Raw genomic sequence first — 13,237 nt, 5'->3', positions numbered from 1 at the left:
ACAGGGGAAATTACAAGTATGACCAGATTCCTTACAATCTCATTCAGTGGTTAGACCCCACTCTCAAATTGTGTTTCTCTAAGGAAATGACCTCACACAAACAAAAGCATCGCACCACAAAAACTGTTAAATTGGTTTCTTAAAATTGCAAAATGGTAAATGTGCTTAATTGGTATTGATTTTCTATGGCTTCAGTAAGACTTTTGAAATACTGTATAGTCACCTTCAATAAATCAGAAAGCAGGGAGCTCAGCACTATCAACATCTTTCCAAGGCTTTTAGTAACTAGAAAACAAAGTATGAAAGTCTTTTGAAATATGCTACTGATCTCTCTATATATATGTATGTTATATATCAGGGTGGTTTGTTTTATTATTGCAGCCTGCAGTATTGAAGTCATGGCACATTTTCCTCATGAGCATTAACTAAAACCATTAAGGCCTTCATTTATTTAATGCAACTGAAAATTCTTCTACTGTATTTCAAGGGGAATTTATTCAACCAATTAATACACCATTTAGGTTTCCTGCAGTTTCTTATAATGCCGCACAATGCAGCAATTCTACATTTCCCCCCTCCAGTTATATCAGCATAAGAACTAGAGGAGACGGGATGCTTATTTTATTAATTTCATTTGTGAATCGCTTCCCATAAAAGCGATTTAGCAATAAAAGCATATATAAAAACAATTTCAAGTCCAATACAGATACGGAGAAAAACCTTCACTTAAAAGTCCTGTTGGGACAGCAAGGTATTCAACAGGCATCCCGAAAACAGTAAACGTGAAGCCTGTAACTGACATATAATGAGAGAGTATTCCATAGGGTAGATGCCACCACAGTAAAAGCCAAAACACCGGCTCCCTCAGCCAGTAAAGGGAGATGAGCGCCGCAACCCCAGAGCCGTTCACGACGTAACTGTCAGGGGTCCTTTACCTTTTTATAGACCATGGGTAGGCAAACTAAGGCCCAGAGGCCAGATCCGGCCCAATCGCCTTCTAAATCCGGCCCATGGATGGTCCAGGAATTAGCGTGTTTTTACATGAGTAGAATGTGTCCTTTTATTTAAAATGCATCTCTGGGTTATTTGTGGGGCATAGGAATTCATTCAATCGCCCCCTAAAAAAAATATAGTCTGGCCCCCACAAGGTCGGAGGGACAGCGGACCCGCCCCCTGCTCAAGAAGTTTGCTGACCCCTGGTATAGACAGTGGTTGCCACATCCATTCTAAATTTAGCAAGTAGAACCAAGTGTTATGATACTTACTTTACAGGGCTGTTGTGAGGATTACAACTTGGTAATTCAGCTGAAATGCTTTGAACATGCAAAAGCACTACAAAACATTGGGGTTTAAAAAAAAATTCTACTCCAACCACAACTACATTTATTTACTGCTTTCCACAAGATGTCTCAAAGCCACTTAGAAGCCCATGAAATACAAAACAACTTGATAATCAATTAAAAACCAAAGACACATAAAAATACAATAAAACTAAGTTCCTGAATATTCTCATCCAACAATCTCTATAAAAAGCACAAATCCTACCCCACACCACTGAACAATAACTGCCACCAAACGGGCCTTAAGTTAAAACATAGCAGGACCCAGGTTAATGGCTCAAAGCGGGGGTAAACAAAAATGTTTTAGCCTGGCACCTAAAAGCTGACAATGTTTCCCTGGAGAGAACACCCCACAAGTAGGGAGCCACCAATGAAAAAGGGTGTTCTTGCATTGCCACCTGCCGCAGCTCCCTTCACATGCAGAAGCCACTGCTGCTGCTGATCACAGAAATATTACAGTGGGAAGGCCGGGTGGCTGGGAGAAGGGGAGACAGCCCGTCAGCAATGTGCAAAGCTGGTATCTGCTTCAAACTGACAAAACTGTTGTCCTCTTCTGTACAGTGGTACCTTGGGTCACAGACGCTTCAGGTTACAGACGCTTCAGGTTACAGACTCCATTAACCCAGAAATAGTACCTCAGGTTAAGAACTTTGCTTCAGGATGAGAACAAGAAATCACACGGTGGCAGTGGGAGGCCCCATTAGCTAAAGTGGTACCTTAGGTTAAGAACAGTTTCAGGTTAAGAACGGACCTCCGGAACGAATTAAGTTCTTAACCCGAGGTACCACTGGACAGGAAATCCTGTACACATCTGCATAGATGTACACAAAATCCTGGACAGGATTTTGGTTAAATGCAAAGTGGCCTCAGTACAGTGGTACCTCAGGTTAAGTACTTAATTCGTTCCAGAGGTCCGTACTTAACCTGAAACTGTTCTTAACCTGAAGCACCACTTTAGCTAATGGGGCCTCCTGCTGCCGCCGTACCGCCGGAGCATGATTTCTGTTCTCATCCTGAAGCAAAGTTCTTAACCTGAAGCACTATTTCTGGGTTAGCGGAGTCTGTAACCTGAAGCGTATGTAAACCGAGGTACCACTGTACTCTGAAACTTGGGTCTTCAAATGGGATCACTCTCCTTACCGTCTGTGAACACAGGAAGCTGGCTTTATCATTGTCCTATCTTGCTTGTATTTGCTACACTGATTAGGATGGGCTTTATTGGGCTTTTGCACAGGAGTCTCTTACAGCTCTACCTGGAGATGCCGTGGATCGAACCTGCATTCAAAGCTGATGCTCTGCCATGGAGCTACAGCCCTGTGCCCATTAATCAAGTGCACATAGAAAGCCTTGCTTGGAGTGTGTAACACAGCGGTGGCATTTTCCCTGAAATCACGCGAAAAGGAGGAAAGGAAGAAAATCAATTATTGTAAGAATTCAGAAGCATTTTAAAGCTCTTGTATTCTGGAAAACACCATGGAGTGAATTTATTGGTCACTTCCCAACATTCCATGGACCAAAGACTTTGGAATCCATGCTCATGCCAGGAGCACATTTTTGAAAGTGCTGCATACCAAAAAGAAAGTCATCATCATTTCCAGAATTTCTTCCATTATTGAAATCCTGCACTCGCAGACCACAGAATACTGGAACAGGCAGCCTGATCCTCTGCACATTGATTTGCAAGCAAGTCCGCCTGAGTTCAGTGGCACAACAGCTCACCATCCCATGTGCCCAGTGGCACTGCAGCCTCACAACTTTGCTGACTGCTGAGTGCAACTTCCTTAATGCAATCATTGCTCACTAAAGTGCTTTCTTCTAAAGTCCCAAAGTCCAATTCCTTGATTTAGAGCAGTCCATATATCTAAATATATAACATTTAGCAGCACTGATACCAAAGTACAGCTTAAGGGGATGAAAACCAACAAAAATAAGGCAATATTCTTCTTACTTGGTTGTAGAATCTATGATTAGGAAATCTTTTGCCCGACTGTGATGCGGAGAATTTCTAGAACTCAGGGGAAAGGCACATGGGCATTTCTAACTGATGAGAATACGTGAAGCTGCCCATATACCAAGTGAGAGCTTTGATCTAGCTCAGTATTATTCTCACTGACTTGTTTTCTGATGCCATCAGGAGATCTCACCTGAATTCATAACTTTTGGGCATGTCTCGCCTCGCCTCTTTGCAGTATTGATAGTCCCAAGGTGACATATATCTTATTCAGAGAAGGGCCAAGCAAGGTCATAAATAAGTAATATCAAATGATACATCTCAGGCCAGAGAGACACACTTGTAACGCAACTCGTCATCAACAGAACCAGCAACAAGCAGCAGGGCAGCAATTTAGTGAAATGAAAAATGGGAGACTGGAAGCAAGCATAAAGCAAAATCAATTGTCAGTGTTGCAGGAACACAAAAACGTTCCCAAACACGTCAGCTGAGAAGTCTCACTCTTCTTAAGCGTAGTAGATTAATTAACCAGACCTGAGAGAAAAGTAAGGCAGCAATGCCAAGAAAAGATGTTCCCAAAGATATAATAAGACAGGCTGGGATTTAATATAAAAAAGCCCTGTCTCTTTACCTGACATGGGCGTGTGAAACAATTATGAAGATTTGCTAATTGCAGCATCACACTTCACCTGTGGAGTTCTGAAAGAAAAAGAAAGTGCAAAACCAGGAAAGAGGACCACAGGTCTTCAGTGGGGCACACCTGCACACACAAGCAAGATTGCCAGTGGAACGGCAACTCTTCATGGAAAGGGATGGGGGAAATGTAGTCTGAAGACTGTTCTATTTCATAAATAGGAACCTTAAGGCCTACACCAGGGGCGCTATCCCAATGTTGTTAGACTACAACTTCCCATAATCCTTGGCCATTGGCCAATGCTGACTGGGGCTGATTAGAGTTCAGCAGCATCTTTCTTTTTTTATTTATTCAAACAATTTATATGCCACTTAGCTGCAATAGTCTCTAAGCAGTTTACAAAGGTACAATAAAGAAAACAGTCAAAACTTTTAACAAAATCAAGCATCAATTAAAATATCTGCTGGAATAAAAAACTATTCAGTAGGTGTCAGAAGTTCAGGAGGGGAGGGGGCCTGTCTGACTTAAACGGGGAATTCCTTAAAATAGGGTCCACAACACTACATGCACAGCTTCTGGCGAATTTTGTGGCCATCCCTGGTTTACTTGTATGCTGGCTATCCTGCCCCAGACACCTCAGTACCAGGTTATCTGATTAACAGGTTAATTTATTAACAGACCACCTTCTCTCATCTAAGTCCTCCAGGTCACTGCAATCTACTGGTGATGCAGTAAATGACTTTGTAAATAATAAATGTTCTAGAGAGATTACAGCTTCCCATCTCAGATGCATTTTTTATCTATTTAATTATTCATCCTCCTTAAAAAATAATAATTCTGCCTTTCAGAATAAAATCTCAGAAAGCTGCTATTTTTGTGTATTGTGGTGATCGATTGTATTTTTTTTTATTCTACAATACCTAGTACAACATCCACTTTTTTGGGAGGGGGGAATGACAATAATTGCAATAGGTCATATACAATATTCAGGAAGGAAAGTCTGTAAAGCTTTTCTCACTCAGAAATGCCCCCTGCTCCAATAAACAAAAACTACTGAAGTACATTGAGCCATTGTTTTAATAACTTGTGGAGGAATAGCCATGTTAATCTGTTATAGCAAGAAAAGCCAATAGATTTAATGTGGCCTAAGCTATCATGATCTAGAGTCACTTCATACACCTGATTAAGTAGGCTCTAACGCCAAGGCTGCAAGTTCGATCCCCATAAGGGACAGCTGCATATTCCTGAATTTCAAGGCGTTGGACTAGATGATTCTCAGGGTCCCTTCCAACTCTATGTTTCTATGATACAGTCCAAGGAAGTTTATGTCACAATAAAGCTATGCATCATAAGAGCCTTCATCATTTAGCAAATACATGTAGAGTGGGTCTTCTGCCATCTTGTGGCAGAAGGGTTACATGTGTTCAATAGATGCTCATCTATTTCAACTGAAGCCATTATTTAGTAAGTTCAGAGTGCAAGGGTTTTTTTTTTTTTTTTGGTGGTACAAGCAGCTGTGGTACATGATTCCAAAGCTGACCCCTGGATCCTTTGCAGTGAAATAAACCATTGGTCTTTCACTGGTGGGTCAGGACTCCCTATTGGGCCGTGGCCTTGTCTAAGGCAAGTTGAAGCAAGCCACACTGCCACCATACAACATATATTGTAGAAAATGAAGAAATGAGTCCACAATTGCACATAGGGGTTAAAGGTGGGTCCCAGGTCTTAAGAAGTTGAAGACTGCTATAATATAGGATGATGGAGCACAGCTCACAATCCAACAGTTGCCCAATTTGCACATTTCCTCACACAGTCCAAGAGCTGCTCAGACTGGTTTACTCTGGGACTTTGGAGGGAGTCCTGGCATCCATCACTTGCAATGTGTGCTGCTACCTCAAGTGACTGCTTACATACAATTAGAAGTGCCCTGATTTTTATTTTATTTTTTACAAAAAGCTTTCTGGCAAAATGGTAGCATACATATTATTATTTTTAAAAAAACTCACTCGTATCCATGTTTTCATTCATCAAAGCCTGTGTATCCTCCCTTTTCCATAAAAATGTACTGACCCCCCCCCCCCTTGTATATTAGCTATTTTCCAAATCCTTAAAAACCAGTTCTGTTTTCTAGGCATTTATGACTATGACTATGCACAGTTTTGATGCTACAATAACAATAAACACTGTACAAATCCCAGTTCGGTTATTTAATTTTGTTCTCTATTATAATCCTCAATGTGACTCCTGGGGATTAATTCTCATGGAACTCAGTGGATTTACGTTTGAGTAAACCTGTTTAGGAATGCACACAAGCTTCAATAACACTACCATTAGGTCTAGAAGAAACCTGATAAGTAGATAGGTTTGCCCTGAAGAACGCAACCCTCCATACTAGTCCACAAAAGTTTATATATTGATGAAATTGTCAGATTTCAACAATTCTTTGTTGGTTTTTGCTGCAATGGACAAACAAATCTACCCCTCTGGAAATGCCAACGTATTAAGTGTCTGTGGGTTTTGTTTTTTAAAAGAAAAGTTCTTCATCGCCCCTCTTCCCAGGGGAAGAGCTGATTCGGCTGATTGAGGCGAAGAAAAAGATGCCCCACCACCACCACTTCCATTTGATGTACAAGTTGGCTAGAATAGCTGAAACTTATCAATGCTGGAGGGCATCCTGCTTTCACAGTGGCCTACCAGATGCCTGTGGGAAACTGCAAAAGCAGGATTCGAGCACAAGAGCACTCACCCCTCCCATGGCTTCCAGAAACTGGTATTAATATTGTTTTATTTTATTTATTAATTTTGTATCCCACCCGTCATTCGGAGATCTCAAGCATGGCGTTGGCCACTGCGAGAGCAAGATGCCGGGCTAGATGGGCCAGTACGTTTTTATTTTCTTAGCTTCACAGGTGAGAAACTCTGCAGTGTATGGTCTTCGCTCACCTGCTGACTCCAGGTGAGAGAACTCCAGGAAGTAAGGATCACGGCGTGCGAACCAGGCATAAAAACTCCTGATCCAGCAGGGCTTTCCTTATGTCATGATGCTCCCTTGACCCCGCTCTTTAAAGTTATTCTCAAAGAACCGAAATGCCAATTCTGGGCTATCCCGGCGCAACAAAGAGCGAAGTTCAAAAGAATTCCCACGGCATGGCACAAACGATAAAGCCCAGAGCTGCTTGACTACATTTCCCGGCAGGCCGCGCGCGCGAGGACGAGCCCTCGTGCTGAACGCGGCGAGAGGGTTTCTGGGAACTGTAGTCCTTCCGGTCGCTCAGAGGGCAAGGCGCTCGCTCTTACCGAGCCTACCGAAGGGACGGAGGAAAATGTCGTTCGTGGTGCCGAAAAGGGCGGGGGTGACGCTCAAGCAGGTGAAGAGCGTCTTGGTCGCCTTCTGCCCCTTCGAGTCCAACGTGGAGAGCACCAGGTGAGGGGATGCCAGGGGGTTGGGATCCACTGGATCCGAAACAGGACTCCCCCACCCCCGGACCCATTCATCCCAGGGGACTGATGGACAAGCCATGCACACAACCTGCACGAAATACACGTGGCATCGTAGGCACGTTTTGCCCATTCTGATTGTAGAATCTGGCTCCCAATGCTGGGCCGAGGTTCCTTAGTACTGGGGGTGCAAAGTACTTTTGTATATCTTTATGGGCCGAGAATGGGCCCTAGCTTGATTTTTTTAAATAAACTATTAGCAGGACTCATTTATTTCTGACCGTTTTGCTGCTGTGCCTTTGCCCTGCTGCATGGCAGGCAGTAATTAAGCTGGTGTGGGATAGGGCCTTTTCTAGTAAGCAATGCAGGGAGGAGAGAAAGAGAACTGTTCTGTTGAATTTCTACCCGAGATCATGCATAGCGTATACAAAAAACAAACAAAACAAAACCCTGCCATGGCACTCCTAAATTATTGTTAGGCCTAAGGTGAGTATGATGTTGGGCATAGAAGGTAAACTTTTGTACCCTGTGCTACTCACACCTTGTTTAAGCTGCTGCTTCTGCAGTGTAGGCATGCTAGCATCCCACTCCTCCACTCCATGCCCCAGTCCAGGCTCTTAATGCCTGGTATGTTAACTCTGAACTCTGAACTTTAACAAGGTGCGTGCTTGATATGCTATACATGTTTCCTTACATGGCTTGCATCCTGATTAAGTCATGTCTAGTACTAATAATCACACTCTGCCTTAATCCAAAATGACTGAGTTAGATATTTGCCTCCTTCACCCTGAGCTCTTTCAAGAGGGAGGGCAAGATATAAATTCAATAAATTTATATCCTGAATTTATTTAAATTCAATAAATAAAATGTAACTAATTCTACACCGGAGTGCTTTGAGCAATTGGTATGGCAAGCTACTGTTTTTGTAACTTGTAAGATTGTATTGTCTGTCTTATGTTTCAGAGCTTTGCTGTATGTATATTTTGGATTTTGGCAACTGATATTATTACATTGTTCCACTCTTATTCTTCCTATGTAGTGTCTTGTGGATTGTTGAGATAAAATCTTTAGACTAAAAAAAATGTTCATTGTATTTTATACTTCTAACTGCTATGTTGTTGATAAAATATGCTCTGATCTATATTTCTGAACCTTTTCAGAAATTTCCTACAGTGTCTGTATACAAAGAAAGCCTTTTTATCCAACAGCAACTGTGAGGTGAAAACAGATGTAAAACACGATGGGTCTGAACCAATAATTGACGTCGTATTTGGTAAGGAAGCATTCCTGTTTTGTAAACCAAAGCCGAGGTGGTCAGCTGGTAGCCTTTGGGCCAGATGAACCCCCTCTAAATAATTTACTGCTCCCTGGAAGCCTCCCTATTCAAAAGCTGTCAAGCTGTAAAAAGTTTCCACTATTAATGTGGCGTCTCCTTTTTGGATTTTGCATATACAAGCAGGTCCCCCTTTACAAACCCAATGCCTTCCCTGGAAATCGTTCGTCAGGCAAGTGTTTGCATAACCGAGTCCACGGTTTCTATTGTTTCCCATGGAAACTTGTCTAATGCAGGATTTGTCTGCTCCCTTTCCCCGCACTCGCCAGTTTTTCTTCCTGAAATGGCTGCAGCCAATCAGCAAAAGAGAGGCAAAGAAAAAAAAAAGGATTTGCTCAATCTCTCTCACTGTCCGATTTGTCACATTTTTCCTGCACTCTGACTTGTCCACTCTCACTCCCCTGCCCAAAAGTGGCTACAGCTGACCAAGCAGGGAAAAAACCAAGGAAGTCAGATGTTCAGATAAGTGAATCTGCGGAGCGTTTAGCAAGGTTTTGGCATAATTCTGCAAACATTATTATGGAACTGACCACTCTCAGTTCCTAAAACTACAGAGGCTAGCTATCCCTGTCCTAAAGAAGTTGGGGATCTTCTGTGGCTTTCAAATTCAGAAAAAATGGGTCCAAACTTATTTTACTTGTGGGATCTTAATGGAGGAAGAGCTCAACATTTTACCCAGTGTTTTGGACCATTTATGCCTCTTGCCTCAAATGCCTTTACTTGAAAACCTCTTTATTTTATTTTAACCATCTCTGTTGCTATTCTAGGAAGTACCTCTGTTGTGTAAATACATTGGCTTGGTGATCAGAGTATTACTTTCTTTCCCTTGGTTTCTGCAAATTCCCACCTCACTCCTTAAGCAGTGCTAGATGGCAAGAGCTCAGTTCTGCAGGTTGCTCCTGGCAGCAAGGTTGTAACAAAGTTTGGAACTACTATCTGCCGTATCTCTGCATTGTCAGTTAAGCCAGGAAGATAAAAAGAACTGAGAAAAGTATACTTCCAATGGCAGTGTGCTTTGACTCCACTAGATGGCTCATGGTAGCTTTTGAAGAAAACCAGTAGCCTCACTGGATGCTGCTCATTCATGATGAACCACAGTAAGCTAGCACATCCACACCATACAGTTAAAGCACATGGCTTCCTTTCAATAATCATGGGAACTGTAGCTTACTCGTCTCATAGATCAATTCTCAGCACCCTTAACAACCTGCAGTTCTCAGGCATCTTTGGGGGAAGCCATAGGCACCAAATGTATGGTGATGATGTGATCAAAGCCTGGGAACTGCTTTCCATCGCATTCAAACCTGACCAGAGTTCTATTACAAATTAAGCTGCTCTAATGGGAAGGTTAGTGTGCAACTACACACCATAAAAAACCACGTCACTGACAGATAGGCGTACAAGGTTAGTGAGGAAGAAGGAGCATTTGTCACAGGGTTGTAGTTTGCACAATATTATTCTTTGAAATGTGCAGTTTTGCCCTTACATACAATACGTGTCTATTCAAAAGTCCGTTGAATTCAGTGGGGCTTACTCTTAGAAAATTATATATGCTCTTCAACCCTTTCCAAGACCCTTACTTCATGAGCTGTGTGGTCCACTGTAGCTGGCCATCTGTAACTTCCATTATCTCAGAGACTTCCATTATCAGAAACAGTGAGAATAGCTTTCAGATAATGGAATATTGGGGCAGCCAATTTCTGTCATTAACTCACGTTATATTTTCAATAACTATATTTTATTGTTCCAGCCAAAGGCCATGACAAGTACATACTGCAACAAATCAATAAAATAATACTAAGATATACAGTGTGAAAGGAGGCACCTAAAATATGGGGGCCGGGGGGGGCGGGAACATAATTAATTAATAAGCTCTACCTCCCTCCGCTTTAGTTCTATCCCTGTTCTCTTTTCACAAAATTAGTAGCCCTTAAAACCTGCACACCAGTTTTTCATATGTCCACAATCTTACTTGCAAATTTAGACTATTTTCATCTCAAACACTTGATGCAGACCCAGGGAAGATCCAGAGAACTGCAAGGTGATTTCCATATAGAACATATAGAAGGGATCAAATGTCAAAAAGCAGGAGAGCGCCAATGTTTGCTGCTTTGAGTCCTGTCAAGGTTCTTTAGGTGTAGACTTGGGAGTTCTGTGGCGCCAGCCAAGTTCTCTCACTACTCCGTTTTGAAGGACATGGTACAAAGAATGATCTGCAGCCATATATATGTACACACACAGTATACTTTTGCAGTACTTGCAGCGTTTCAATACACCTGTAATGTTGCTTTCTAAAAATCTGGAACATTTAACCAAGAATATTCATCTGATGTTGTCATGTAGAACTTGGGCAATTGCGTTTTGTTTTCCTTCTGTTCTAAACTATGTTAATTCTTTTGCAGCTGATGGTGACAGACTGATCATGAAAGGAGCCAACTTAACCATTAGAGAAATGCTAAATGCCTTCAACTCTAGGTGTGAAGCCAAAGAGAATATGGCACAAGAGAAGGCTCAGAAAAAGAGTGCCTGAAAGTCAACCAAGGAACAGTTAAGATGTTTCATATGAACTCGTGAAAACTGTGGTGCAACTTCTTCCCTTGGAATGACAGCCAGGACTTTACCAAGGGGGATACAGACAGAATGCAGATTGGTCCTGACAAATTGCTGAATGATGTCTTTGACCTTTTCTTTAAAGATAAAACTCCATGCAAAAGAATTGATTATGCAGTAGTCTCATATGTTATTTGTGTTATTCAGACTTCTTGGAGCAAGGGGTTTAAGAATGATAACATTAGCTATGAGACAGTGGACATTTGTTGTAGCACATAGGAATTGTAGTAGCCTTTTCCTGACATTTTGTTGTCGCTAAGAAAATTAGTTTCCTTCAAGACTCCTACAGCTATAGCAGAGAATGTATGTTGTTTTCATTGAGCGAAATTTCTTTCAGGACCAAAAGGGAGTAGTTGCACAATTTGCAGAGTGATTAATTTTAGGTAAAGCAATAAAGGTATGCAGAGCAATCAAGAGCCAGGCTGGGCAGCAGTACGACCTGACAGGGTACCGGAGCCACCAACACACACACACACACACACACACCCACACACCAGCCCAATAGTTCATGCCAACCAGGGCAGAAGGCAGGGAAACAGGAAGAAACCTGAACCTGGCGAAGCAATCAGACTCAGATTGGGCCCAATTCTGTCAAGGGGCAGAAACGGAGCTAGATCAGGACTTTCTGCAGGCTGCTGACAGCGTTACCTCCACCTACCTGAACCTTTGGACAGGATGGGGTGCTTCACACTTGCAGAGCTGCTGTGGGCTGGAAAGAGGTAGATTTACCCCATTCTCTCCACCCAAACAGTGTGACAGTTTTGGGGCCTGGATTGTGCCCTGATTATTCTTTCTGCATACATCACAACCAATTTTGCTAGAGCGACTGTCCACAAAGCCAAGAGTCGCTGCTTATTTAGGGTATTTTGAAAATACTGTATAGGCACAATTCTGCAGCTTCAGAAAATTTGGTCACATGGAAGTGTTTGGTATTTGACCATAGCAATAATAATAATAATAATAATAATAATGGTGTGTTCTTTGGTTGCTTTTTTTCTTTTAAGGATCACAGTGTAAAGCAAAATTGATTCATACAGTTTTCACAGCATTATACAGCTCAGTGGAAAAATATTTAGAGGAAGAAAATTGCATGGAATTGGAGAACTGCCAAACTCAGGTTCAAAATACTACCTGGCCTGGTAATCTCTGCCTCACAGTGTGTGCATGCATGAGAATGTTTTGGCTTCTGCCAAGAGCAGGAGTGGGGAGCTGTTTTCTGTCAGAGGGTTGTAGTTTCCCTCTGGACAGTTCCCCTTCTGGGTGCCATGGGCCAGTGGTGGGTGGGGCCAGAAGCAAAAGTGGGGGGAGCAACAAATGTAAACACTGCTTTTCGTTCTGTCAGCTAACTTCTACACAGACACCTCTCTATCTTCTCCATCCAGGCAAGCAAAAGGCATTATTGGTATTCAAGGACACATTCCAGCTAAGGAGAAACACTCAAGGAGGGTGTGAAGCAAGGCTGGTGAAGACGGTTGCCTTTGCAGAGTGTAATTTGTGGAGAGAATGTAGAGGGTCAGAGAGAGGGAGAGAGAAGCTTAGAGGGTCACATTTGACCCCTGGACCTCCTGATTTCCTCTGATAGCTTACAGGTAAAATACAGGAAATGGTTGGTACCTGAGATTTGAGCCTGTGTATATGCCCCTTGAAAAATTGCAAGCATACGGGGTTCAAGTGCTTCCCACTCTCTTCCCCCAATTCTGTTATAGTAGGGCAAATATCTTACTTGCACCTCCCTTTTTTAGGCTTGTTCCCCCTCTGATCACTTGTGCTCACCTGGCCTTGGTATCCTCTTTCTGTTAATTTGCTTTCCCTACACTAGTAAATTAGGACAAAGAAATGACGTGTTTCTGAAAGATGGGGTTTGCTCAACTTCTTTAAAGTTCTTTATAAAGCTTGACAGTTGACTTTTATACATCAGCTTTTAACGACCG

The 13,237-nt window shown here is 42.3% G+C and overlaps 2 protein-coding genes and 1 long non-coding RNA gene across 3 annotated transcripts in view; 2 read left to right on the top strand and 1 right to left on the bottom strand.

The window, feature by feature from the left end:
* Positions 1 to 13,237, top strand: part of LOC309349006 (myelin P2 protein-like) — a 134,045-nt gene that overhangs the window by 16,467 nt on the left and 104,341 nt on the right. The window lies entirely within an intron of this gene.
* The window catches only part of LOC309349164, a 44,355-nt gene that overhangs the window by 20,706 nt on the left and 10,412 nt on the right, over positions 1 to 13,237 (bottom strand). The window lies entirely within an intron of this gene.
* Positions 7,176 to 11,412, top strand: MRPL53 (mitochondrial ribosomal protein L53). The gene is made up of 3 exons (XM_081874886.1): positions 7,176 to 7,349; positions 8,524 to 8,636; positions 11,099 to 11,412. The coding sequence occupies exons 1-3, from the start codon at positions 7,249 to 7,251 to the stop codon at positions 11,224 to 11,226; spliced, it is 342 nt and encodes a 113-aa protein (XP_081731012.1). The 5' UTR covers positions 7,176 to 7,248; the 3' UTR covers positions 11,227 to 11,412.

This window comes from Podarcis erhardii (assembly GCF_964252035.2).
Source record: "Podarcis erhardii genome assembly, chromosome: 8".
Classification (NCBI taxonomy): Eukaryota; Metazoa; Chordata; class Lepidosauria; order Squamata; family Lacertidae; genus Podarcis; species Podarcis erhardii.
Note: the sequence above shows the minus strand (reverse complement) of the source record. Positions and strands in the feature narration are given on the sequence as shown.